A 27,967-nucleotide genomic window follows, 5' to 3' on the forward strand; every position below is an offset into this window, starting at 1 on the left:
CTCCCACCTCTCCGCCGTAGTGGTAGAGTCTGATTAGGCTCAGCCGCGTCCGGCTCCTCCCCCTTTCCGCGGCGGCAGTGGTGAGTGGTATCGCCCGGCAGCAGCTGAGGTAGGAGGAGTAGCTGCTGCCTCAGCCTCCCCCGCGTCCCTGGCACAGTGGTAGAGGCCGGTTTCGCTTGTCGCCAGCCCCCGCCGCCTCAGTCGGAGCCAGCCGCTGCCTGCTGCCGGGGTGTCTCTGGGCGCATCGTCCCTCCCTCCTTGGGCTAGTGTATGAGTGGTTTGTAACCCTGCGCTCGCCATGTCCACTCCGGCCCGGAGGCGCCTCATGCGGGACTTCAAGAGGTAACGAGCCCGGTGGCTAAGGGGCCCGCGCCTCTACCGGGAAAGGAGGGGGCAGCCTAACATGGCGGCGGGATAGGGAGCGCTACGCTGATTGCGTAACGCAGGGCCACGCTGTCTGGCTGCGGCTTACGCGGCTTGCCCGTGACAGTCGAGCTACCCGCCGGCTTACGGCAGTTGCGCAGCTCGCCGGGGGAGTTACTCGCTGCCTACGCTACTTGCGCCCTTCTCGGAGGGGAAGGCTCTCCGGGGGCGCGCGCGCGCGCGGGCGGGGCAGGGCTGGGCTGGTGACGGGGCGTCCCACGGCAGCTCTGTGTCTCTGCCCCGCAGGTTGCAGGAGGATCCCCCGGCCGGGGTGAGCGGGGCCCCGTCCGAGAACAACATCATGGTGTGGAACGCGGTCATCTTCGGGTGAGGCCGGGCAGGGGAGCTGGCGGGGGGAGACTCTCGTGCCGCCCCCGGGGCGGATGGGGGGCGGAGGTGGAGGTCGAGTGGGTGTAGCGGGGACTCGCACAGCCGGGAGGGGGGATGGCCCCCGCCAGCTGCCCAGACTTTCCCATGCAGGGCAGCCTACGCCAAAAGGGAGTTCTAGCGTCTAGGGGCACCTGTGCCCTGCGGATGTCCAGACCGCCTCCTGCACATAGCCATGGGGTCCCGTACCCAGAGGAGCCCCCCCACCTTGTGAATGTTAAATTGGGGCCTGTGATCCCTTCCCCAATAGCCGTAAGAAAAGGGTACCCTTTCCTACATGCACACATCCCCTGTTCAGGTCTAGGCACCCTTTGGGAATACAAATGGGGAGGGTGCCGGTCCGCTTCTCCCCGTAGTATTGAAAAGCTTTGCACCCATACACGTTTCCCCCTGGCCCTGGTACAGATATAGAAGTAGGGTGTCCATATAGGGCACTTTTGTCTGTAAGTTTGTGAAAAACTTTAAACCCTGTTTCTGTGGTGGGGAGGGACCAAAATCAAGCTGTGTGTGGTGGAATGACTTTTTATTTATTTTCCAGGCCTGAGGGGACCCCTTTTGAAGATGGTAAGTATGGTTAAAATCCTGTTCTTGTCTATTCTTAATATCTGTGTGTGCGTGTAAAGGGTTACACTACAAAAGTTTGACACGGTCTCAAGATGTTATTCTCCTGGGTCCTTCCAACAGGTCTAGACTAAATATTCTACTCTCCTAATGAAAATTCTGTCAGGAGAACATATCATTAGTTGAGATCCACCTGGCAGATCCGAGAGCAGAACGTTGCTCTTAAAATTGATATTTAGTTTTGTTTAACCCCTGATCCTTAGAACATTCCCTCCTTCCCTTCCTGGTTCTAAATTTACAAAAAAGCTAAGACTTTCACTGCACAAAAACAAATGCAGATCAACATGCAGTCTTTAGTTGAATTTTGTCCTTAATCTAGTCATACCACTTTTAGAATCTGTTAGCCATTTCTATCATAACCCTGGATTATTTTTTCAGGTGACTTTCATGCTTGAAATATAAATAGTCAAGCCAGGTATTTAAATAGAATGACATCCAATATGTACCCTCTTCAGCCAAACTGTGGGGCACATCCCCGTAGGGCTGCACAGAAGAACGTGCACCAGCCTACATGGGGAGGGAGCATCACCCCACCCCGCTCTGCCCTGAGCTTTGCTCTGGACCCTGTCCCCAACTGTGGCCCTGCTCCCAGCTGGGAGGAAGGGCGGGGAAGTGGGGGCGCAGACAGCGGTAAGGGGAGCACAGGGTACAAAGGGGTAAAGTTTTGGGGATCACTGTTCTAAGCTATAGGGTGTTTAGGAAAATTCAAACTTGTGTATATCAATATTTCACAGGCTCTTCATCACAATGTCTTTAATAGAGGAAGTGATCTTTAATATCCCATGACATGCAAAAGCTAAGTTCTGCTCATAAAAGGCTACTCTGCCCTTTGCTTTAAATTTCCTTGCTTTAGTCAACTTAAAAGGACACCAACTTGAAATTTAGTCAGTTTTGGGAGTTAAAGGTAGGTTCAGATAATAAACTTATCCCTAAGAACCTCTGCCAATTTCTGTGGCTTTACTATCTCTAAAAATGTTTTCACTCACTGATACTGTATGAAAGACCGGCACACACCAGTGGAAACTCACTAGACATGAAATGCTGTCAAGTAAGCAAACTGAAAACAGTGGTACACTCTTTAACAGTACCATCAGTGCAGGACTCTACTCTTGGGTCTAATGCTGAAAGCCTATGGTGAACTCTAGCTCTTAATGCTTCTGAGGAGCACCTGCAGGCTGTGTTAAAGCATGCTCAGTAAGGCAAAGCTTCAACTTCCAGTAACTTCAGACCCAAGGGCATTTCAGCCACTTCCTTTTTGTTCTTGGTCTGCCAAGAAGTTCACCACAAGAGCTGCCTCAGTTTTAATTTAATGCAACACCAGCTTATATTGTGCCTTATTTTGAAGACTGGGGTTGAGTGGGTTCTGGCATTACTTGGGACTGGTGCTCATTCACTGTGTGCTTTTAAGTGTCTTGCTGATATTCCAGCACTTTATAAGCTCTGCTAAAGCTCCCAGCCTTGGCAAGTTCTCTTCACCTTGATGCCTGCTGGATTGTTCCTTGGACCGACAGTCCTGGGGAAGGTACTCTGGCACTGGTGCCCACTGGGTTTCCCATCTCGTAGTTGAATGATAAGTAACAGCATTTTTAACTTTTCCTGACCATAGCCTATGGGAACTCTTTTTTTCTTTTCTTGGACAGAGCAGAATATATTTACTTCCTACAGCACAGCATCTCCCCACCTAGCATAATTTAGAAGTGTTGGTGCTGATAACTCCAGGTACTACTAGGGTAGCTTAGTGGTGCCTTTAGTCTGTTCTCTGCTTCTCATTAAGGCCAGCATACTGGTGTTTAGTTTCATACACCCATTCTGGCTTAGTGAGACCTGACTCCAAGTATGCTTTCTACTGTAATACTGGACTGTTAATGGTGTGGCAGCTCATTGCAGCACCTCTTTACCAGCAGCAGATAGTGATACATGAGGCCTCAAACCAATCTGAAGATCTTTGCCTTGGCTGGAGTACAAGTGATGCTCTAGGAATAGCTCACAATCATTGGCACTCAAATGGAGCCTTGACACATCATGGTTATTAATTTCCTTGGGCCTCATAGCCTCTGGGAGACCAATGTTTTATTAGATAGTTCTTAAACCCAACTTCTGAGGGGCCCCGTCTGACCAAATCCTCTGGGATGTCTTTTTATGTTCTTTGTAGGACCCATCACCTGCTTCATTCTAAATGTTTTATTTTTGCTTCCCAGGTTTCACAATCTTTTTGTTGTTGTTTGTACATGGTGAGGTAATATATGTACTAATGGGTCAAAAATAGAATTCTGAAGTCTATAGATGTCAGTAAATTTGTCAAATGTTCTGCAGTTCCGAGTAAGCAACTCCACACTATGTGGAGTGGAATAGCAAACCAAATTGTTAGGCTACGTTCTGTAATGTCTCAAATTACAGTGAATGGAGTTATGGAGTTGGTTATCAACAGTATGGGAGTTGGAGTCTTTGATCTTATGACTACAAGTAGCTTCATAGTTTCCCTGGGATGCTTCCATTAGTCTTTGGTCCCCTGTGAAACTGTTCATTTTAGGGATTTTTTTTTTTAATCTATGAGTACATTGCAGCCTCTTTGACCAGGGGACAGGTTACACGGAGGATTTCACATCCAGGGAATGCGTTTTTTCCCAGAGGACAGTTGTTGCTATTACCCAGAATGCTGTCCTTAATTAAGTGCCACAAGAGCCCTAGGGTGAAATACTGCTTCCATTGAAGTCAGTGGGAGTTTTATTATTGACTTCAGTGAAAGGATTTCATTGCCATTATCCATAGGAGGAAAGAGGTGGGAGCATAGTTTCTGGTTTTGTCCTGTGATATAATTATTGGCAAAGAGACCCTGGTCTGGATCTCCTGTGTCTAGAGACTTTTCAGGACAGTGCCTGGTCCCACACCTGCAGACCTTGATCTCCCCTTGCTTGTGAGAGAAGGGAACAGAAAGGAGGATCATCTTGTGATAGATTCTTACAACTGGTGTCTGGGTCATGGAGTACATGTAGATTAGAACTCTCCATTGGGGGACATTAAAGGTGGTGGTCTTCCTCACTAAACTACAGACCCTGGTAATAGCAGGAAAAAATTGCTTGAGCCGGGGACATCTGTTTTCTGGGGAGGGAAGTGTTTAACTCTATGCTTGAGCCTTGCAACAAAAGCCTTTGGCCATGCTTAGGAGAGACAAATGGTTCATCTTGCGCTGGTTCAGAGGGGTACAGTTCTCAACTGTACTACAGCTACCATCAGACTGTCTGGCTAGGAGTGATTACTCAGAACCAGGCCACCTTATTCTGTTCAAATTTAAGCTGCTCCCCCTGAAATTTTGGCTCCTGTCTAGAGGAAGCTTTATAGGCATGAAGTTTCCAACTATATGACCTTCAAGAGGCCAGGATGACCTATTTATAAATAGACAAGATTTCAAGTGTGCAAGTAGGCCCATGTAGACTAGTTTACTTCGCATAAGAGGTGCCTAACATAAAGAAGGTAGTGTCCTGAGTAATTTAACCCCTTGATGTCCATCATAGGGACACCATTTGTGGTGATTGTACCCAGTTTTCAGCCAGATGCTTATCCACTTAAAATTTTTGGGCAGCAAACAAATCAATACAAAGTGTAGCTTGTGGTAGAGTTGCCAATCCAGCTGGATTCTCCTGCTTAAACTTCATATCAAGAGTGTGAGGAATGGAACACAACTTAAAAACCATTGTGTGTTGATGTTGCCATTTAACAAGGTCTGACTTCTACTTGTGGACAAAACTGAGACTTCATTACTTTCCTTTCCTAGGATGAGCAAGATGACTAAGTTTACAGCTAGAGATGGTTATTGGTGGGATTGATTCCATAATGACATGTCAGTTTCTAAGATGATCTTTTAGGATTGAATCTGTAACTTGCCTCCCTCATTTTGAGGGGAGGAGATTCTGGATCAGGGGTATAGACTCCCAGTGATTGTAAAAATGTATAATTCCATACATTAAAAATACATAATATATTAGCAGGAATGCCATATTAACATCTGAGCTTCAGTGCCTTCATAAATGGCTTTGGAAACAATGAAGCTTCTTTTCATAGACAGCTTGTATACAGAAAGTGCCATATTAGGAAATTAGGCCTTCCATCATTACACTCGAAGGTTCTGACGTTTCTGTGAACTTGCCATCTCTATGCTAGAAACATAGTTTGCCACTGCACACAACTAATACTGCCATTTCGGACTTCCTTCTTTTATAGGAACAAAGTACAGACATCCTACCATGCTGGTCCTTGCTGACCTCTGACAGGAGGGAAAGGAGCTGACAAACAAAATACTCCTTGACTCTCCTTTAATGCTTTCTACCAGGGAAGGCTTGAAGATTTTCAGAACAGCTAACGTTTGGCTAAAGACAGTCTTCTCTCTTAGCAAATACCATTTAAATGTGTATAGTTAATACTAACGATAACCAGTATTAACCTTATAATTAATTACAGTAGAGACGTGAATTCTAATATACAAGATATCTGATTTTTGGCTCTCTAGGCTTCAGTTAGGTTGCCATTGGTCTGGGAAGAATACACGTTAGAAGAAAAGTAAAATTGCAGTCAGTTTGCAACTTGGCAATGCTAACTTGACACTGATTAGAAGATACAAGGATATCTCTGTTACAGGAGACCTCCATGTTGTGAAGAGAATCTTTTTAGCTTCATATGTTGTTTGCTGTTAACCTCTAAATAAGGTACACAATGTCTGGCTTTATTTGAACCATACTTTTTTGATTGGTAGATCAAGGACAGTGCTGTAAAAAGGCTCAGTGTATTTACTTCTAAGTGAGTGAAGTTTCTAGAGTTCATCACTCGGTCCCATTTAAATTTTTGCTAGCAGTAGCGATACATGGGACTCTGCTTGTACGCAGCTTAGTTGACACACTTTTTCCCCCAGGTCATCAGAGCTTTAGGAGGACTAAAATAGCCTGTATCAGCAGAAGCTATGTTAAGGTTATTGGGCTCAAAGGATTTAACCATCTCAATTCTTGTGGCTCATGTTAACATATTTCTTAAGGGGCACAAGTTTTGGTAGTCTCAAGCCATGTGGAGTGGCAGATAATTGAATCCCCAAAACTTCTTCAAATTGTCCGATTTATAGAATCCATAGTAATCTGCCTTGAGGAACCAGTGTTGCAGAAAGGTTCTGCACAGCTTGATGTACAAGGGAAGTCTCAAATGCATGAGGCTCCTAGAAATTTGATCTCTTAAAAATACTAGTGGAAGCATCAAGCTTCAAAACAAATTAAGTCCAATTATGTATTGTTTGGAATGGAACACTAGAATCTGTATTAGAGGGGAAAACAAGGTTCTGTACTTGCAGATCTGTTTTCTATGCATTTGGATGTTTGAGGTATTAAGTGAACTGTATCTTTGGGAGGAGGATACTGAGGATGGACTTATTTCCTCATCTAAAATTTCTGAATAGGACAATTCTGCATTAAAAAATACAGTGGTGAATATTATTCTTTCATTGGGAGAAACTGCTTGAAGTCTGAGGCATTGTTGTCTAGGATTTAGAACAGAGGAATGGGGGAGTTGAACAGCTTGGATTCTGTTCCCAACTTTGTGTGTGATGTTGGGATGACACATTGGACCGCTCTATGCCTAATGTATAAATGGAGGATACTTGCCCATCCCTTGTGAAACATATGGATGCCCTTGAACATAAGGTTATTTTCTCTTTCAACTCCAGGAACTTTCAAACTTACGATAGAATTCACAGAAGAATATCCAAATAAGCCACCTACTGTTAGATTTGTCTCTAAAATGTTTCATCCAAATGGTAAGTACCCATATAAGAGGCGATTGCTTTGTGGTTTGTGGCTTATTACAGCACTTAGAGCAAAGGAATACTACTTGCTGATTAGACAGTGCAGTCTTTTTATAGATCTTTGTTTTTATGTAACTAGTGAGCTAGCTCTCTGCCTGGGGGGGGGCGAGAGGGTGGGACTCCCTTTGCTTCAAAACCCTTATGGAGCAGTGTTTACGTGAATCCCTTAGAAATACAGTAGCCAGATAAGATGGGAGCCTGTTTAACATCTTTTGCTCAGAGAATTCTTCTGGCTCGAGGACAAAAAGGCCTTCCACTCAGAGGTGGGGAGGGAAGGCAATCCTGTTCAGTCTGGTTAACTGAATTAACAGTAGTGAGTGGAATCTTATGTGAACATTGTTCTTGTTTTAAAAACAAAAATGCTTGAGGTAACAGCATTCCATTTTATGATGTTGCTACTTATAATCAGATGCAAAATAATCTTTGTAAATACAGGCATAACAATAGAACTCTTAAAGTTTACATTTGTCACTTTTAAGCTTTATTTGATCTTGTTTTCCCTCTTCTCTGTGAAACATACATCTCTATCTTCAGTACCATGGTGGCTTAAATATCAGACACAATGCTCTTACAGTATTTTGTGCAGTTCTCTCTCTCTCTCTCTCAATGTACACACACACCATAGCTGCTTTACACTGCATTCAGAAATGTGGCTTATACAATCAACTTTCCTTTCTAAAGCTAGCTAGATCCTTTTTTTTCTGTCTCAGTGGCTGCCTTTAGGAGTGGATATTTCAATTCCGTGTCAGATTGCATTCCTTGAAATCTCTGATACCATGCTTGCTTCTAGCTGTAGCTGCTGACTAACAATATATGGCATTGTGGCCTGTATAACTCCCTTAATTCCAAAGGCTTTTCATTAAACACTTGCTGGGTACATGTATAAAAGTAGAACTACCATAAAACTTTCATATTTAGTTGCTAAGCATGTATGGATCAAATGCGCTATTAACTGGGGGTTGGGAGTTCCTTAAATTAGTGAGTGGAAAGACCATCTTAAATAAACCCTTGCTTCTCCATTCCTTGTTTAATTAGTAGAGTCACCTGCATGAAAACAATTGTTGCTTCAAAGTAAACTTGTTCCTGTTACTTAATCCTTGCTTGAAATAGCATCCTTTCATAGCCCCTAGTTGTGAGGTCACAAAGAAGCAAGTATTTTTTGAGGGATAAGCAGAAGTGTATAAACATTACATAATTTCTAGGCAACTCTCCTTAGCAACAAGTGTGACTTGGGGAGGAGTGGGTGGGAGGGGCTTATTTTTTTGTTGGTAACAGATCTGTCATTCACTCTGTAAGGCTTGTGATTGTCACTAATTTGCCTAAGGTATGTTTTATTATCTAGGCTTCTGAAGATTGAGTAAAGCTGCCAAAAATTTGGTGTGGCACTTGTCTGGTGTGTTTTTTTTTGTTTGTTTTTTTGTTTTTTTCAAACTCTATACTCAGTGCTATCACATCTTATATTTTTGTTATACAACCATCCTTTTTAACTCCTCTTCTAGTCTACGCAGATGGTAGTATATGTCTGGATATTCTTCAGAATCGTTGGAGTCCAACCTACGATGTGTCCTCCATCTTAACATCCATACAGGTAAAATGACATTCCCAGCACTTATTGTAATCTTATACTTTCATGTAAAGTTGCTGTGACAAATTTCAGTTAGTGGTAAAAATCTAGTTCTGAGCTAAGTAGAAAGTGTCCACAAAACATTATCATTCTGCTTTATTTTTGTTAAGAACAAACAGCAAACTTGAGAATCATTAGACTGCTTATCAATTACAGAGTCTTTTGGTAGAGGGCAGGTGGGGAGAGAGTTAAGTACCCAATGACAGTTACATTCATCAGGTCTTATACCAGCTGCTTGGATATTTTGATTTAATTGGGGCATTTATTCTTCTAGGCTATTAATAGTAAGACCAGTAGAGACAAAGCTATTAGACTTAAAACCTATCCGAATAGTGTCATGGTAATAGAACACTAGTTATATATTTTTAAACTTCACATATGAAAGAGGAATTGCTATCTGTGATAACAAATAACCCAGAAAACACTGCAGTACTTTGTGGTTACACTGCTTGAGTACAGTGAGTGGGAGGAACACTTGACACAATTTTTTTAACTAATTACTGCAAAAAAGTTTTCAAATGTTAAACTGACAGGATTTTTTTTTTTTTTTTTGGTCTATTGAATAGTCTCTACTGGATGAGCCGAATCCCAACAGTCCAGCAAACAGCCAGGCAGCTCAACTATATCAAGAGAATAAGCGGGAATATGAAAAACGGGTTTCTGCAATAGTAGAACAGAGTTGGCGTGATTGTTGACGCAGGATGATGCAAATGAACACTCTGGTGATGAGGAAAATATATATGAAGTGTCTGAGTCATCTTCCTCCTAGCATCATTGCATTTACTTTGACCACAAAATAGCTATTGTGCTGTTGCCACCCTCCCTTGCTGAAGCTTCCCTTCCTTGGACATCAGAAAGCACCCATTTTGAAGTCAAATGTACTGTACTTGGGTTACTTGCAAAAGAATTACTGATGCTGAATTTATTTTCTTGTGGTTCCTCTTCTCCAGTCTTAGGGCAGTATTGTGCATTTCTGTAGTGTACACTAAGCTTTTAATTGTACTTGTGTTATACACAGTGATGCTTATGTGTAGCTGGATAAAAGGGATACCTTTTTTAACTGATATTACTAAAGTGCTGATCTGTCCAGGCTGGTCACTTACCTCTACTGTTGGTTTTAGACCCCACTGCATGAAGAACTAACTTCTTTCTTTTCCCTGGATTGTCAGCTGTTTACCAATAGAAGGAAATACTAGATCTAGAAAACATAACTGAGTTCAGTGCAACTAATCCAATAGTGAAAATGTGGGTTGCTGGTTATTTCTGCACTTCATGTGCAAGATAACGTCTGATTACTGTTATGGTACTTACTAGTTAGGGTGACATGCAAAGTACCTCTTTTTTTATTTACAAAAATAGGGTTTTAAAGGATATGCCTATGAGGATAGTGATGACATAGGTTACTGTAGTCCTCTCAGGGAGGCACTGAATGGACCTACCCAGGTTGAGCTGTTGTACGTAAGTTCAAAATCTTGTTGACTTCAGTATTTTGAGTAAAAAAAAAAAAAAAAAAAAAAAAAAATTTGACAGGAAAAAACAAAATGCTTCACAGTTAAGATCACGTGCATTAGTAATGATTTTCTGTATGCAGCAGTTAAAACATCTCCACAGCACAACTGTGTTTTGGAAAGTGAGGAAGAATTGTAAGATAGTCACTTGAGGCTGTGCAGTTCCTGCTCTTTGTAAATTAGTGGTGGGGTTTGTGTGAACAACAGCTATGGGCTTTTTCGTTTCCACCCAATTGAATGAAACTATCTTTCCAACATTGAAAAGATGTAAGTCCAAACTGACTCTTTTGCAAGGCTGTTTATACTGTTGAAGGCAGTAGTATCTTTTTAAGCAGCAGTGTGGGATGAGACCTATAACTGGTGTCCACTGTCCAAGTGTCTTATGTGCACCTTGATCTGTTAGTTGAGAAGTATAACTTTGCACAAGTAACCCATGTAAGAAACTGTACATTTTTCAAAACTTGTAAATAAAAGTGTAACCTTATATCCTTATTGTATAAAGAGGCAAAAGCTGTACAACTGTGCCTATTTTAAAAGGGTAGCAGAAGCCAACTTTTAGGGGCTTGGTTCCATCGAGATGCTATTTTGTTGTTTAAAGGTGTTTTTAGCATTCAGTTATGCTGAGCATACATAAGTGGTTATGTGAGTGTCACAGCTGCTGTTAGTGCACTGCATTTCAAGTACCCATGAAACAAGTTCCTGGAAAGTAACCACCTTTGTTTGTGCTGTGGGCATGCTCATCCTGGAAAACTTTTATTTGACCAACTTCTGTGGGTGAAAGAGACAAGCTTTCAAAGAGCTCTTCTGGAAGTTTGTTATCCAGGCCTATCTAATCTTGCCTTAACTGTTCATGCTTGTGTAATCAAATATGCAAATCAGGAAGAGTAGGTCAGAGTGGCATAATAGTCTACATTTCAATTCTGTATTAAAAAGTAAGAGTTGAGGACTATCTGTAGTGAAAATGACCAGTTTAAACTAGTGCACAAGCAAGGTGGATATGTACTGCAGTTTCAAGCTTTAAATTGATGGCTAGTCTTAAGATAAACTACTACAAATCCCTCTGAGCATGTATTTTGGTTTAACTAAACCATTACAAATGTCCTCTAGACAATCACTCACTATATTTAAATAATCCAACAGCAGCAAGGAGTTTAGGCATTGTGTACTGGCATTTATTTCACTAAGTGTGAGTACACTTCTTGCTTCATCCCCCCCATGGAATTATCTGCAGGGGACAGTAGTTTCTCTAATACATCCAGTAAAAAGTGAGGGCTGCAAGCAGTTAAGATTTGCTTTGTACTAGTACGATGCTTTAAATGTTAAGGCAGGAAAAATAATGCTAGAGGCTCTTAAAGGAGAATGGTTTAAGGTCTCTCTCAGCATTGTACACAAAACGGAGCTTGTATGTTAGAGGGCAGCTGATGCAATAACTACACTGACAGCATGAAATCTTCCTATTTAAAAGAAATTGAGAAAGGGCCTTGAGGGAAGAATTTAGGCTGTTTTTTATGCTTTCGTGCAATAGTTGCTTGGATACCCACTCGAGGTATTGTTATGAACCTTAGAGGCAGGTGCTAACAAAAAATCTCAACAATCAGATGAACTTTATCATTTTGCTTCTCTGCAATGATGAATGGCTGTGTGGTCTACTTTACAGAAGGTCCCACAGTAGTATTTCCTTCTTTCATGGATAATATCCCTAGTCACATCAGTAAGTTGTCTAGCAGTATTTACTACATAACTCAGTGAGCTATACTGACATGCAGTTTATCATGTCAGACTCCCTAGAGGACACAATGTACCTAAAAATAATTTTTATGTACGTACACTAGTGTAACGTACCAGCTGTTCATATCTAAAATAATAGGTCTTGTGGTTGGCATCTCAGATGTCCATTTACATGGCATCAGCAAGCTCTTCTATATGTAAAAAGGAACTCACAGTAGAGAGTAGCAGGGTAAGTGCATGCACACACTTTTTTTTTTAAGCCACTGACTTTTTCCAACTCTATTTTGTATTGATAAAGACAGACTGATTAGGTCATTCCCTTGAAAAAGGAAAGGGTGGAGGTACTGTTAATCTGCAAGTCATTTTTCATATAGTTTCTTAAATTCATTTTATATCCCCAGAGTTTCCATCACCTAACCATCAGCTAGGCTCTCTCTAGAATAGTTACTGACTACAAGGCAAATACCATCTCCTGCAACCTTACTAACGCCACAACAGAATTTTATTCACATATCAGGCTCATGTAACTCATCAGAAATACCCTGTTCAGTGAATGCTGTAACAAAACTACTCTTCACTGAATTTCTATGCCAAATTCAAGATTCCAGGCCATGTATAGCTCCAGTCTCATCTACCTTTCTGCTCAAATATTATGCTTTAGCAGTAGGAAGTACCTTAATGTTGCTACAGGTCCCTCTTACCTTTCTACCTGAACTGCCCCCCTCCCCCCCCATGCAACTTTTCTCAACTCCAAAAGTACACACACAATTTGACTACTGCATGTAAATGCCTTTGTGAAAACACTATTCCATTTAGCCAGATTCCTCTACCTTCCAGGAACAGGGCTGCTCACTAGTAACTGCAGTTCTTCAAGTGTTGCCCCTGCTATGCTCCCCCAAGTTACTGTGCCTTGGGAACCTGCTGGAAAAACAGTGACTGTTGGAGGATATGCACTAATAATTGAAATGTTATAAAATGCCATGCTGACCACAAACCTTTTATTACCTTTTGCCAAATCCCTAAGTCCTTAAAAGTAGAATTCAGAGGGAGAGGCGACAAGGTGCAGGTAGCATGAATCTAAAGAGAGAACACGCTCACAGAACCACTGCCAAGTTGCCATTCCTCCTTGGAGGGGACCTAGCTAGCAGAACAAGTCCTAGGAAGATGGGCTGAGATGTGCTAATGAAAACAAGGACTACCCATGGGGTATTTGTTCATTCCCAAGTGAATGCTACTCACCTGTAACTGAAGTTCTTCAAGGTGAGCCTCTATGTTCACACCTGTGGGATTCAAACCGCCTGTGCCATAAACCACCAGGATCTTCTGCTGTGCCAGCTGGGACCACTCCCCCTCTCCTCAAAGCCAAGGGTATAAAAGGCAACACAGGAGGATGGACTGACCTAGAGGGCAATGTAAACAGATGGAGAGGCAGATATGGGAGGCAGGAATGATAAACTGAAGCACAGGGACAGACAGGAAGATGAATACCGAGGAATGTCTACCATAGCTGGCTAAGCGAATCACAGAGTCATGCCGGAAAAGACCAGTAGGTCCCATCTGAACAAGCAGCATCTACAGGAGAATTTACACTTGCCTCCCCCACAGGTTGATTTTTATTTCATTTATCTTCCTCACATTTACAAGGCAAGGCTCGGGAATTGCTTTATGGAATGTTCCCAAAAAGTTCAGCAATGGTGGAAGGGCACATCCCAAACATGGTGACTGACAGCAGTCAACTATTTGTTTTTCCGGCACACAGAGGTGCTGGTCTAGTCTTCTAGCCCAGGTGGGCCAGTCCTGGAGACACTCCACACTCAACCACATGATGGAGCAGCACAAGACTTTTACTTGTGAATCTCTCCTTGACATACACAAGCACAGATACATTAATGTAGTGGATAGAAATAATGCAGCACAATTTGATTTTGCTCACGGTTAAGACCTTATAGTCAGAGTAAAATTAGTTTTTACATTCCACCATTGCATTTGCACACGTCAAGCAGTACTTCTTGGTAAAAACCCCTTCCAGAATTAACTAACTTTAATACAGAGTTGATTAGGGTGCATTCATTAATTCTCAGTATAGTAGAAATTTATGAGTTAACTGGAACACTAGTTATAAAGAAAGTTGTATTTTTAAGCTGGTTAAAGACTTTTCCCCACATACACACAAGGTAGAGACATTTTACTTTTCTAGACAAAGTTTCACACAAAATTTAAGATACATACAAAATGTGGCAAATCCTGTTTTTTCTGGAAATAAAATTGTATTTTATTGTAGTTAATACCAACTTTACATATAACTTTCCCTCCAAACTGCATTTCCTCCGCTTTTAAAAAAAGGCTAAATCTCTTTCCTGGGGCAAAAAGAATAAGGGAACTATAATTTTAAATTGTGTCAGTTTTTTTTTTGGACATGTGTTTTTGCTATTACAAAACTATTAAAATGTGAAGGAACAAGTAATGTCAAAGATACATCCAGTAACTGCACTATTGGCTGCTGGGTTGTGCTAATACAATTGGACAGAACTTTGTACGTTCTTACTTTTTCTAATAAAGTTTTAGAAATTAAATGAGCAAAGTAAAACATAAAATTAATAATCCCACAACAAGAAAATGCAGCATCTGTTTCTTTAATTAGGAATCTAGAAAACTCAGTCTCCTAATGCATTCACGAATGAAATTGGACACCATGAAGCTCAATTAGCTTGCGGCATAATAAGTTCATAATGCCCAACATGGCCTTCTTGCTTCAGTTGGTCTAATAAGTCTTCCTTGCGTCTCTTTCTGCTTACCACCAAGAATCTATCATGGCCCTGCCCATGGGATTTACTTTTAAGACCATATTTTTGGGCAATTTGATGTATCTGCTTCCGCTCATCATTGGTAAGTTCTGTAGAGAAAGTCAAGTCAACATGACTATCTGAGCGTGCATAATTTCGGATGATCTGCTCAATATCTCTTTTAGCAATTTTGTTCACCCTTTCCACATCAAGCCCAAGTCCTTCCCTTTTGAACTGTTCCTTCACTGCAATAGGCTCTCGTATCCCTTCACCATCTTTCCCTAACCCACCACCTGTCCAGCCCATTTTTCTTAAAATCTGATTTCCTATGTTGTCTTCTTTAATCTTCTGTTTGAAAGCCTCTTCTGCTGAGCGGCCCCGAATCTCATTTCTTGAGATGACATCTTCAATGGTGCCTTTCTTCAGGTTATTGACGACAGTGGGCTGTGTCTTTTTGAGGATTTTCACAGCTTCCTCCGCCGCCTCATGCTTCACGGATTTCTTAACCCCAACTGCTTCAGCGATGAACTCGTTTTCCAGCATTACCTTACACTTCCACCGCATGCCCGTCATCCTTTCGAAGACATACTCCACTGTCATCTTATTGAACTGAGCAGTGTCATTTAGCGTGCACACAGGATTCTCAGAGTTCTCATAGATAACAAGATCCTTCAGGTCTTTCTTTTTGCCGGTACCCCGGGATGAACAGCCCACTTTCTGAACCTGGGTAGTTTTGATGGGTGCCACATTGGACTGCATCTTTTGAAGAATTTTCAAAGCCTCGTCTGCAGCTGCATGCTTGCTAGTTTTCTTACTGCCGTACCCCTCAGCTAAGCAATGGTCCTGTAAATACACTCTACAGCGCCATGAGCGGTTTGACATTAAGTCATATTTGTATTCAACCGACATTTTATTAAATGAAGCCGAATTGTTAAGTATCCCTATAGCATCGCTAGCATTTTCCGTGAGGACAAAATTAGTCCAGTGTTTGGCTGAACTAGTAGAACCTTGCAAGGGATCAGAACCAGACTGCCCCGAAGAAAAATCTTTGTTGGCAGCTAGAAAGTCATCGAGCTGTTTGAGAGCAGGAGGCAATTCCTGCGGACATGTACCAGACTCACACACTATTAAGTCCTCTCGAAGGGTATGTTTGAATTTCCTCTGAGCAACTTTAACTTCCACAGACTTTTGCAACAGCTTGACTGCCAATTCTGTGGCTCGATCCCTGGATCCATTTTTGCTGCCAGCATAACCAGTGGTCAAGTAGACATTTTGGCATCTCACTTCACAAGCAAAGCCATCTGTTGGAAGCTTTTTACTTTTTGGGAGGTCAGCAGGGGCAATTTCTTTTAGAGGAGCATAAATATATTCAGGATTTGTCTTACAGGCCTGAATCGAACGAGTCAACAGATATGTATAGTTAATTTTATCAGTCCCAGTGTTAGCATCTGGGTTAGCAAGATTCTTCCAGATTGCTGCTGAGAGTTTGTCAATAAAATACTGCTTTGCTGTTATAACTGACTGGGGGAAAGTATCTGATGAAGACTGAAGAACTGAAGAGGAGGCTGAAAGTTGTGTTGCACCACTCAAGGTAGTAGTGTCCATGCTGTTCAAAAGCACACTGGTGGCTGCTGTCTGGCTACTTGCATAACCAAAACCCACCGAGTTGGAGAACTGGGGATCTGCTTCCTGGGTATTGAAACTGTTAAAAACAAAATCCGCATAGTTTTCGACTGGTTGGGCAGTGCTGTTTGTGTTTGCATCCTGATTTGACTCCTGTGTTTGTTTGTCTGAAGGATCTTCTTTTCTTTCATCTTTCTCACTACTGGCTACAAAGTGTACAGGCTCAAAACGAGGTCTCACGCGGAACCTGGGGAGGACTTTTTTGGGAGGCTCTGGATCTACGGAATGAGTGAAATTTATAGCATTAAAAAAATAAGTTCTACAATACGGAGGGAATATGTACAGTACGATCACCAGCAGAAACTAGTAAGCTTTTGAGTACAGGATTCCCACTCCCCACATTCACAGATACCAAGCTTTTCTGTATGAAAATGTATGCCATAGATAAGTGGAATTTTCACCCTTGGGTTACTGCAGAAGCATTTCCACTTCACCTACTGCTATTTGAAAAACTGGTTTTTGTAGTAGTCAGGTTCATAGATTTAAAGACCATCAGATCATTTAGTCTGATCTCCTGTATAACACAGGCTAAAGAATTCCAGTTACTCCTCTAGTGAGCCCTGTAACTTCTGAGACTAAATTTGGGGAGGCAGTGTTTCCTAATGGATAGAACACTGGACTAGAACACACAAGACCTGGGTTCTATTTCCAGCTATATACATTATATCGAAGCATATCCTCCCAAAAGTCTCGATTTGAAGACTGCAACAGATGGAAAATCCATCTCTTTACCCTCACTTTAAAGTTTGTGCCTTATTTCTAATTTGAATTTGTTTGGAATAGAAACAAGACACAAAGTTGTACACAAACAAATACCGTGAAGACGATCACTGTATGACTAATCTGAAGAATTAAATATCTGATGCATAAATACATGAAGTATCAGGACACCCTCGTAGAAGAATTCTGTTCAAACCACAGTCAAAGATTTAACTCTCATGCCCCAAATGCTAGGAATGTGACTTCATCACTGAAGCAGAAGGCCATCTCAAGCCCTTGGAAAGAACAATCTGATCCAGTGCTAACCTGTGGAACTAATATAGGTCCGGCTCCCATGTACATCTAGATACCTCTGTTACAGCATATTTATCATAACCCAGTTCATTTGAGACCACTGGAAAAAAATCTAAATCAGATGACCTTACGCTTTTAAACTTTAGCAAGCTTCCCAAATGCCACAACTCTGTTTATTTCTACCACAAGCCAGCCACCAGCTGGGGTGAGGGAGAAATCCAGCCTACTTGTGATGTAACTGTGCACTAAGTTGTCCATTGCTTATTTGGCCTGCTGCCATTTCCCCCCTGAAGCATCCTCTAATGGCTCCAGTCAGAGGCAGATCTGGGTCTGTTCTGCAGTTGCAGTTCCTGTGTCCCAAAAACCGTATCTGAAGCACCAACAGAGAATGACATTTCCTTTCACAGGCAAGCAAATGTACTCACTGGCATAGGGAGAGCAAGGTGGAGAGCAGGGCCTTTTTGGTGGTTTAGCACGAGGTACCAACTCAAACGACGGCATCTCCCCAATATCGATGCCTTCAGCCATCTTGAGGACTTTCTCCATAACTTGTGAGCCATACCTGTGTTTAATTCAATGACATAGAGCATTAGAACCGCTACGCGAAAAATCCATGCCGCCAGGCTTTTACCAGACCACTCCCGCTTCCAGTACCACACACCTGGTGTCCTTACAACCAAGATTTCAGTATTTGCAACCATGCAGACAACAAGATCTTAACCAGCCCACGCAAAGAAAAATATAGACTCACAGGGCTGGAAGGGACCTCGGGAGTCATCTAGACCAGTCCCCTGCACTCATGGAAGGACTAAGTAATATCTAGACCATCCCTGACATGTGTTTGTCTAACCTGCTCTTAAAAATCTCCAATGAAATTCCACAACCTCCGTAGGCAATTTATTCCAGTGATTAACCACCCTGACAGCTAGCAAGTTTTTCCTAATGTCCAACCTAGACCTCCCTTGCTGCAGTTTAAGCCCATTGCTTCTTGTCCTGTCTTGTATGAAATCTGTACAATACAGTGTATCTTGTTGATACTTCCTAATTAAGTAAAATTAGGACTAAAAAGTTGACATTGCTTGTGACATTACAAGCAAAACCCTGGTCAAATGCTGCCTGATCCAATGCCGATTAAAGTCCAGGGGAGTTTTTCCAATGTCTTTACCGGCAGGCTCTAATAAATGGTGGTGAAAGTTAATGCTGAACCTATAATCAATTCCAGGCAGGCAGACTGCTGCAGCTGTGTGCAACCAAAGAAATCCCTGTTTAGCTCTCCTTGCAGGATTGGAGTCTCACAGAAGAAATCTATAATAAGGCAACACGTCCCTAGTTTTCATACAGAGTCTGAACGAACTCACATATCTGGGTGTCAAACATTCTGTCAATCGTTCATTAGAAGTCATCAAAAGAATATAATTTTGAATCAAGTAAAGCCCTCTTTAAAAGTATTTGTTATTGAAATGTATCAATACAGTGATGGGGAAAATTTAAGTGGCAGTAGAAAAGAAACATAGGAGAATTTACCAGGTTTTAATTTAGTAGAATAAGAATGGAACTGAAACAGTGACTCATTGCCGTTAGCCTAGTCAAAAAGTGTAATGACAATCTGTGACACGTCACCAGATGTTTGGCATCACTGATGTCAGACAGCAGCCAAGAAACTCTGCAGTTTTTACTGCAGGAACTCATCTGTTTTTGACTAAAAATTACTACTTTAAACAGCAGTTTTATTTTTAAGTTAGCATCAATGTCACTGCAACATTTTAAATTCCACTACCACAAAAACGACGATGTGATCGTGCTATTTCAGAAGCCTACTTGAAGCCTGGTTCCTGCTGCAAAAAAATGTTGTATTAGAACCTCCAAGATCATCTGCAGTTCCAATCAAGCAGAATTCATCAGTGTTACAGAATTCCAGCACCCTTAGCTTTATAAAATTTCATGACCCTCAAAATCTTCCACTGCTCCTGGAATTTACTAAATCTTTTCAGTGCGTTTGGATGGCAAAAGCTGAACTGAAAGATCTCTAACAAAAGGTAGCCTGAAAACACTGCATAAAGCCAAGTGCTGTCGATTTTCCATTACAGTATAGAAAGGATACACTGTTCTACCACAGGGCTGGTATTTAAATTAAGCAGAGGATCAGGTCAGCATCTTATGTCTACCAAGGCAGACAAAGAGTAAGGTTGTCGTTAGGCTCTAAGCACAAAAGCTAGAGATACTACGACAAGTGAATGGCCTTTATTAGCTTTTCAATACTGATGCTACACGTGCTACTCACTGGTAGCACGCAAGAAACTCCCTGCAATGCCTGGAGACCTAACCAGAATTTAAGCTTACGCTTAAATAAATATTATGAGAGCTCTCTGAATGTAAACTGCTGCAGTGCTTTCTGCCTGCGTCTGCACAGACACTCCAGTACCTACACTGCTGCTCATCACTCTTCCAAGCAGCTACTATTCAGAACCCTGTGAGCAGCAATTAAATCTGTCAAGAAACAGGTCAATTTCATGCTGCTGCTTGGGAAAATTAGAAGCAGGCTCAGCAGCAATGGCAGGGACTAGAATTATTCATGGAAGAGAGGGACCCAAAAAATGGCAGCAGGGGGAGACAGAGCAGCGGAAGCCATCCCCGGCACACAACAGCCAGCAGGTGGGGAAATGGAAGCCCTTTCTCTCTACCATCAATCAGAGGGAGGGTTGGAACTTAAACTTTATTCCCTTGCAGCTAGCCAGAGGATGATACAAAAGACGGCAGCCTCCCAAAAGGGTCCAGGAACTACTTCCGGCTAGTAGGTCGATCATCCCACTAGCAGATGTCTGGGAGACATTCACAACCAAGGCTTGAAAAAATGATTAGCTAATATAATTTAAACAGCAGACTTCCCCCGCCACTTCTTCCCTGATAGCAAAGACTATTTTAAACTAGATGGGTTCCCCCCCACCAAACACTTATAAATACAGCTGTATTTCATAACCGATTCACACGTCATCCTCCTCCTCTGGCCATTCTACCGCTGTATGGCATGTTAATTTTGCACCTCACTACAGCATCTTTTGGGAAGTCTTCCTGCACAAGTCTCTTGATTGACAGTGTCTGCACCATCTCATAGCTGACCTATTCCCTTATGCATCATCCGTGAATTTGTAAGTTCTTCAGGGAAAGTAACTCTGTTTTTCTGTGGGTTCCGTGCAGCACTGGTTACACATTTAGAGAGTTCAGTAATATCGTTATTCAAGATCTCACAGCCTTCCTAATTCCTGTATCAGACCCAAGTCGAAGAGATGAATAAAGGAATCTCCAGTGCAGACAGAGGACATTTTAGTCTTATGTACTGGATTTAGATATGCTTACCCCGCTTTGAAAGATGGCAGTACAAATTCTGAAAAAATAAGTGGTTGCCCATTCTGTAATCCACACGTGATTCCTCAGTAACTGAGTCTTCCTTGGCACCAGTCACATGACATACGGCTGGGTCCTGCACCCAGATGCGTGCAGGCAGCAGCCTGCATCCGTACCAGCAGCATCGCCATCAGTGGGGGTTCCATACAGGTGTAGGAATCAGTCTGCATGCATCTCCTTAATAAAGGTCATCAGTACCCTAGCTCTATCAGCAACTTTGGGCCTTGAGTTTTAGGCCTGGCAGTTTTTAAAGAGATGGTGAACATCCAACCTGCTTGAAAATGGGTTAATAGGGCACTGTCAGATTAAATATCTTTTTAAAAAAAATATATTAAGTGCTTCTTACATCTGCTGTCAACACCACATGAGGATATGATTATCTGTGCTGCAGTAGTGACCCCAGTAGTCAAGGATCAGGGCCACATTTGTGCTAGGTGCCGTACAAACACAGAACAAAAAGTATCTGCCCCAAAGAGCTTACAGTCTATTAAATATTAATAAGTAAGGGCGAAGGCGAGGGCGAAGATTAGGGTGAGGGCGAAGGCGAGGGCGAAGATTAGAGTAAGGGCGAAGGCGAGGGCAAGGTTCAAGGTGAGGGAGAAGGCGAGGGCCAGGATCAGGGTGAGGGCGAAGGCGAGGGCCAGGATCAGGGTGAGGGCGAAGGCGAGGGTGAAGATTAGGGTGAGGGCGAGGGGTTAGGGCGAGGATTAGGGTTTAGGGACAATGAAGAGATGATTACTTTTAACTCTGAAGTACCATCTGCTATGTCCTAAGCACATCGGTAACTAGTTATATTAGCAGAAGATAATTGGCCATTTACAACCATTCACAGGTATTTACTACTTAAATTTCAAACAAGCACTACAAACAAAAGTATTCTTACATTCAAAGTTCCATCAAAACGTTCATATGCTCCTTTTGAACTCTTAATCAATAGAATAGGGTAAGGGTTTAGGATTAGGGTTAGGATGAGGGCGAGGGTGAGCGTTAGGGTGAGGGCGAGGATTAGGGCGAGGTTTAGGGTTAGGGCGAAGGCGAGGGCGAAGATTAGAGTGAGGGCGAAGGTGAGGGCGAAGATTAGAGTGAGGGCGAGGGCGAAGATTGGAGTGAGGGCGAAAATTAGAGTGAGGGCGAAGATTGGAGTGAGGGCGAAAATTAGAGTGTGGGCGAAGGCGAGGGCGAAATTAGGGTGTGGGCGAAGGCAAAGATTAGAGTGTGTGCGAAGGCAAGGGCGAAAATCAGAGTAAGGGCGAAGGCGAGGGCAAAAATTAGGGTGTGGGCGAAGGCGAGGGCGAAAATTAAAGTAAGGGCGAAGGCGAGGGCGAAAAATGGTGTAAGGGTGAAGGCGAGGGCAAAAATTAGAGTAAGGGCGAAGGCGAGGCCAAAGATTGCAGTAAGGGCGAAGGCGAGGGCGAAAATTAAAGTAAGGGCGAAGGCGAGGGCGAAAAATGGTGTAAGGGTGAAGGCGAGGGCAAAAATTAGAGTAAGGGCGAAGGCGAGGGCGAAAATCAGGGTGTGGGCGAAGGCGAGGGCGAAAATTAAAGTGAGGTCGAAGGCGAGGGCGAAGACTGGAGTAAGGGCGAAGGCGAGGGCAAAAATTAGGGTGTGGGCGAAGGCGAGGGCGAAGAATGGTGTAAGGGCGAAGGCGAGGGCAAAGATTGGAGTAAGGGCGAAGGCGAGGGCAAAGATTGGAGTCAGGGCGAAGGCGAGGGCAAAGACTGGAGTAAGGGCGAAGGCGAGGGCAAAGACTGGAGTAAGGGCGAAGGCAAGGGCGAAGAATGGTGTAAGGGCGAAGGCGAGGGCAAAAATTAGAGTAAGGGCGAAGGCGAGGGCAAAGATTGCAGTAAGGGCGAAGGCGAGGGCAAAAATTAGGGTGTGGGCGAAGGTGAGGGCAAAGATTGGAGTAAGGGCGAAGGCGAGGGCAAAAATTAGAGTAAGGGCGAAGGCGAAGGCAAAAATCAGAGTAAGGGCGAAGGCGAAGGCAAAAATTAGAGTAAGGGCGAAGGCGAGGGCGAAGAATGGAGTAAGGGCGAAGGCGAGGGCGAAAATTAGAGTAAGGGCGAAGGCGAGGGCGAAAATTAGAGTAAGGGCGAAGGCGAGGGCAAAAATTAGGGTGTGGGCGAAGGCGAGGGCGAAGAATGGAGTAAGGGCGAAGGCGAGGGCGAAGAATGGAGTAAGGGCGAAGGCGAGGGCGAAGAATGGAGTAAGGGCGAAGGCAAGGGTGCAGAATGGAGTAAGGGCGAAGGCGAGGGCGAAAATTAGGGTGTGGGCGAAGGCGAGGGCGAAAATTAGGGTGTGGGCGAAGGCGAGGGCGAAGATTGGAGTAAGGGCGAAGGCGAGGGCGAAGAATGGAGTAAGGGCGAAGGCGAGGGCGAAGAATGGAGTAAGGGCGAAGGCGAGGGCGAAAATTAGGGTGTGGGCGAAGGCGAGGGAGGGCGAAGAATGGAGTAAGGGCGAAGGCGAGGGCGAAGAATGGAGTAAGGGCAAAGGCGAGGGCGAAAATTAGAGTAAGGGTGGAGGCGAGGGCGAAAATTAGGGTGTGGGCGAAGGCGAGGGCGAAAATTGGGTGTGGGCGAAGGCGAGGGCGAAGATTGGAGTAAGGGCGAAGGCGAGGGCGAAGAATGGAGTAAGGGCGAAGGCGAGGGCGAAGAATGGAGTAAGGGCGAAGGCGAGGGCGAAGAATGGAGTAAGGGCGAAGGCGAGGGTGAAAATTGGTGTGTGGGCGAAGGCGAGGGCGAAGAATGGAGTAAGGGCGAAGGCGAGGGAGAAAATTAGAGTAAGGGCGAAGGCGAAGAATGGAGTAAGGGCAAAGGTGAGGGCGAAAATTAGGGTTTGGGCGAGGGCGAAAATTAGAGTAAGGGCGAGGGCGAGGGTGAAAATTAGGGTGTGGGCGAAGGCGAGGGAGAAAATTAGAGTAAGAGCGAAGGCGAGGGCGAAGAATGGAGTAAGGGCGGAGGCGAGGGCGAGGTTCAAGGTGAGGGCGAAGGCGAGGGCGAGGTTCAAGGTGAGGGCGAAGGCGAGGGCTAGGATTAGGGTGAGGGCAAAGGCGAAGTTTAGGGTGAGGGCGAAGGCGAGGACAAGGGATAGGGTGAGGGCATGTGAGAGCCAGAAAATGAAACTGTTTATGGTTTCTATTGTTTAAGCCATATGCAAGTAACAGATGAATGGCCCATTGAGTTTTAATATTTAATTTCATACCTTTGAATGATTGTAAATGGCCAATTATCTTCTGCTAATATAACTAGTTACCGATGTGCTTAGGACATAGCAGATGGTACTTCAGAGTTAAAAGTAATCATCTATTCATTGTCCCTAAATCCTAATCCTCGCTCTAACCCCTCGCCCTCACCCTAATCCTGGCCCTCGCCTACGCCCTCATTCTAATCTTCGCCCTCACCCTAATCTTTGCCCTCGCCTACGCCCTCACCCTATCCCTTGTCCTCGCCCTCACCCTAACTCTTGTCCTCGCCCTCGACCTAACCCTAAACCTCGCCCTCACCCTAACGCTCGTCCTAACCTTCGCCCTAACCCTAATCCTAGCCCTCGCCCTCACCCTAAACCCTCACACTCACCCTAAACCCAACCCCAACCCTTACCCAAACCCTAATCCTAAACCCTCACCCTATTCTATTGATTAAGAGCTCAAAAGGAGCATATGAACATTTTGATGGAACTGTGAATGTAAGAATACTTTTGTTTGTAGTGCTCGTTGAAGTTTAAGTAGTAAATACCTGTGAATGGTTGTAAATGGCTAATTATCTTCTGCTAATATAATTAGTTACCGATGTGCTTAGGACATAGCAGATGGTACTTCAGAGTTAAAGGTAATCATCTATTCATTGTCCCTAAATCCTAATCCTCGCTCTAACCCCTCGCCCTCACCCTAATCCTGGCCCTCGCCTTCGCCCTAACCTTAAACCTCACTATGATGAAATGTTTGGATTGGGAACTCTGCAGCAGAATGCTTAGATCCAAACCAAAACAGTTAATTGAAATTCAGGCAAATTATGAGAAGTGTCTATTAAAGACAGATTTTGTAAGAAGACTAACAAATCTTAAATTCTGAGCCTAAATTACCTTTAAGTGTAACAGAGCTTTGCTTAAGTACTACCTGACTCACTGAAGCTAGTCACTATGCTATTTAAGTTATCGGCAAGTACTTGTTTTTCTTTCATTTCTAGAAATTTCACTCTAAGTGCACAGGGAAAGCAACCTTTTCATTCTGACTAGCAGGGATGTGGAAATCTAAAACAGTACCCTACTTCCTGGATTGTGGATAGCTGTGTGTCTAGGGAAAGTAACTACATAACTTTTCCATTATCCGAATCTGTTCTAACAGCCAGAAAATTCAGTTTTAAGGTGCTTTATAACAGGTAACAAGTGTTTTCTTCTTTAAGTAATGCTAAATACATAATTAAAGACAAAATTATTCACACAACCAGCTTTTTAAAATCCCCTAATATTATGAAGACCACAAAGTTTATTTCTATTTATACAGCTTGCTTTTTGAATTTTTCTCATCTTGAATAAGAGAAACTGACCAGTAAATTTCACTTTCATTTTCTGGTCAGATTCAGGTTCTCCGCCATCCTTCTGTGGATAGGCACCAGTCCCTGAGATCTCCCTGACACAATTTAGGATAGCAACAAGCCAGTCCCTGGTATGAGAAAAATTGAGAAACACTATCTACACTACTGTCTGAGTTCCTAACGTTTTGGGAGGTAATTTGTTAAAAAAAACTATTCTGTTTAGTATTTAACAAAAGACACCAAGGAAACATTTCATTTGGTCTTAGCATTTACATCTCAAGTACCCAGCATGGGGCCCAGAAAGTGGGATGCACCAAAAGGAACAACTAAAGAAGAGAGCATCTTTAGATTAATGTTCAAATGAGGAATATTCAGACTTCAGAATCAACTGATATTCCCTCCCTCTTATGTTCTACTTCAGTTTCTCTTCCTTGCTTTCAACACCCTTCCTTATGCAGCACCCCCCACTTTTCTGACCTGATTTCCTTTTGCATTTCCCACATCCTTTCTGCTCTGCATATGATGCTCATCTTGATGACACTTTCACAAATGTCTCCATGCCTTCTTCTGTGCTGCCCTTTATGGCTTTGGATGCCCTCCCAAAATCTATTCCTGAGGGCTCCACACTCATCTCATTCAAGTCACTCCTAAAAACTTTCCTGCAGTACCAATTACAAAAAGTGAATGTGTTTACACTAATTATATAACTCCACCATGGAAACACCAAGTCTGCCTAAAGAGAGTAACTGCATAACTATCTTTCTATAATCCATGCCCTTTCCTCAGCCCTTAGGTGTAGGTTAAATCCTCACTATCTATCAAGTCCACTCATCCTGCTATGCTCTGCCCAGGTGGGGATCTGGACCCATGCAGAGCTCATAGTAAGAAAGAGGCTTTAGATTATGACAGCTCTTTAGGGCAGGGACCTGTCTCCGCTGCGTTTTCTGTCTGAGTGCCTTACTCTTTTCCTTTTCTTTATTTCCCCGTACCCCCATATGTACAGAGCCTCCACCAGCTTCCATCATTTATTTCAGTCTTGTACCGGTCTATTCAGGCTTCTGGGTATCACCTTCATGGATTTCACGTCTTTCTCTACTTTTCGGTGTCATGTTTCTCTAGGTCGCCCTTTGTTCCCCTTTCCAGGCGCTGCCCATGTTATCACTTGCCGTAGAAGTCATGTTGGTGACATCCTTGAAGCGTGTCCTAGATGTGTCCATCATCATCTTCTTACCATATTTGATGCATTCGCTCGGTTTGCTCTACTCAGAATTTCTGATGTTGGAAGAAACTTCCCAGTGGACTCTGAAGATCTTCAGGGGCAGTGACTTTGGGAGGGTGCTATAAAATACTGACATCGCCATTCTCCTTCTTTCCCACTGCTGTCCAGGAGGATACCTGTAACTCCTTTTTCTGAAGCAGGGTTTTTAGGCGCGGCATGAGGGAGGTGAGTGGAAATCGTTATTGAAGGGGTGGGTTTCCAAGCAACATGGGGGCAGCTTGGGAGAAGGCACTGAGCGGAAAGATGGAACACGGAGGGGAGTGGAGGGGAGGGGATGGGGAGGGTCGCACCGGGAAATCGGAGCGGAGATGCAGGTGGGAGCCAGGCTGCGAGTCTGACCAGGAGGGAAGTGAAGGGACGGACCCGTGGGCTGGCCGCTTCCTCCTGTCACCTGCCCACGCGTCTGCCAACGGGACAAAGCTCCAGCGAGGGACAAACCGGCCCCGCTGCCCCACCACCGGCCCCCTCCCGCTAGGCCCAGCCCCTCACCTGCAGCCCATGAAGACGTGGTTGGTCCAAAGCACGGAGAGCGAGAGCAGCTGGTCGATGGCGGCGCCCGGGTAGGCGGCCAGGTGGCGGAGGATGAAGCGGCGGCGCAGCGCCCAGTGCCGGTCGCTCTCCTGGTACTGGCGCCACTGCTCCAGCACGGGCTCGGGCACCGCCTCGGGCTCCGGGGGGGGCGGCGGCGGCGGCTCCGGGGGCGGCACGGGGGGCAGCGGCGGCGGCTGCGGGCCCAGGAAATCCCCGCCCAGGAGCATCCAGCCGCCGGCCATCGGCTCGGCCAGCCTGCCCTGCCCGCGCGCGCGGGCGGCCCGAGCCCGGCTCCCGGCGCTGTGCCCCGGCCTGGGCGGAGAGGCAGGGCCACGCGCCGGCCCCACGTGCGGCCCGAGCCGGGGATGGCGGGCTGGGCCCCGCGCGCGCGCAAGCTCCGCGCTCCCCCACGTGCGGCCGCGACTCTCGCGCCGGGCCCGCGCGCCGCCCCGCACCCCGTTACTGGAACCTTTTTTTTTTTTTTGGTAGGTGTGTGTGTGTGTGACACGCTCGTCACGTGGGCGTGACACCAGGAGACCGCGAGACTCCGCGAGAGGTGCCGGCCGGGCCCCGGCCCACAGTCACAGCGCCACCTAGCGGCCGCCGCCGGATCCTG

General features: G+C 44.4%; 2 protein-coding genes across 2 annotated transcripts; one reads left to right on the forward strand and one right to left on the reverse strand.

Annotated features, from left to right (window-relative positions):
• On the forward strand, positions 1-12,020 carry UBE2A (ubiquitin conjugating enzyme E2 A). Its single transcript, XM_067548161.1, has 6 exons — positions 1-342; positions 670-750; positions 1,349-1,374; positions 7,133-7,222; positions 8,770-8,858; positions 9,461-12,020. The coding sequence occupies exons 1-6, from the start codon at positions 299-301 to the stop codon at positions 9,587-9,589; spliced, it is 459 nt and encodes a 152-aa protein (XP_067404262.1). The 5' UTR covers positions 1-298; the 3' UTR covers positions 9,590-12,020.
• Positions 12,021-14,747: 2,727 nt separating this feature from the next.
• On the reverse strand, positions 14,748-27,815 carry NKRF (NFKB repressing factor). The gene is made up of 3 exons (XM_067548160.1): positions 27,310-27,815; positions 18,036-18,172; positions 14,748-16,814 (listed from the first exon to the last, which is right to left on the reverse strand). The coding sequence occupies exons 1-3, from the start codon at positions 27,591-27,593 to the stop codon at positions 14,830-14,832; spliced, it is 2,406 nt and encodes an 801-aa protein (XP_067404261.1). The 5' UTR covers positions 27,594-27,815; the 3' UTR covers positions 14,748-14,829.
• Positions 27,816-27,967: the final 152 nt, after the last annotated feature.

Source organism: Emydura macquarii, unplaced genomic scaffold, assembly GCF_026122565.2.
Source record: "Emydura macquarii macquarii isolate MOO-44397 ecotype Brisbane River unplaced genomic scaffold, CSIRO-AGI_Emac_v2 contig_1253, whole genome shotgun sequence".
Lineage (NCBI taxonomy): Eukaryota > Metazoa > Chordata > Testudines > Chelidae > Emydura > Emydura macquarii.

Bases quoted from the DNA above. Each gene is read 5' to 3' on its own strand.
- UBE2A (XM_067548161.1), top strand. From the start codon at position 299: ATGTCCACTCCGGCCCGGAGGCGCCTCATGCGGGACTTCAAGAG. The intron at 343-669 runs GTAACGAGCCCG...TCTGCCCCGCAG, and splicing joins CTCATGCGGGACTTCAAGAG to GTTGCAGGAGGATCCCCCGG. The intron at 1,375-7,132 runs GTAAGTATGGTT...TTTCAACTCCAG, and splicing joins GGGGACCCCTTTTGAAGATG to GAACTTTCAAACTTACGATA.
- NKRF (XM_067548160.1), bottom strand. From the start codon at position 27,593: ATGGCCGGCGGCTGGATGCTCCTGGGCGGGGATTTCCTGGGCCCGCAG. The intron at 18,173-27,309 runs GTGAGGGGCTGG...AATTAAACACAG, and splicing joins CACGTCTTCATGGGCTGCAG to GTATGGCTCACAAGTTATGG. The intron at 16,815-18,035 runs GTGAGTACATTT...CTCATTCCGTAG, and splicing joins ACCTTGCTCTCCCTATGCCA to ATCCAGAGCCTCCCAAAAAA.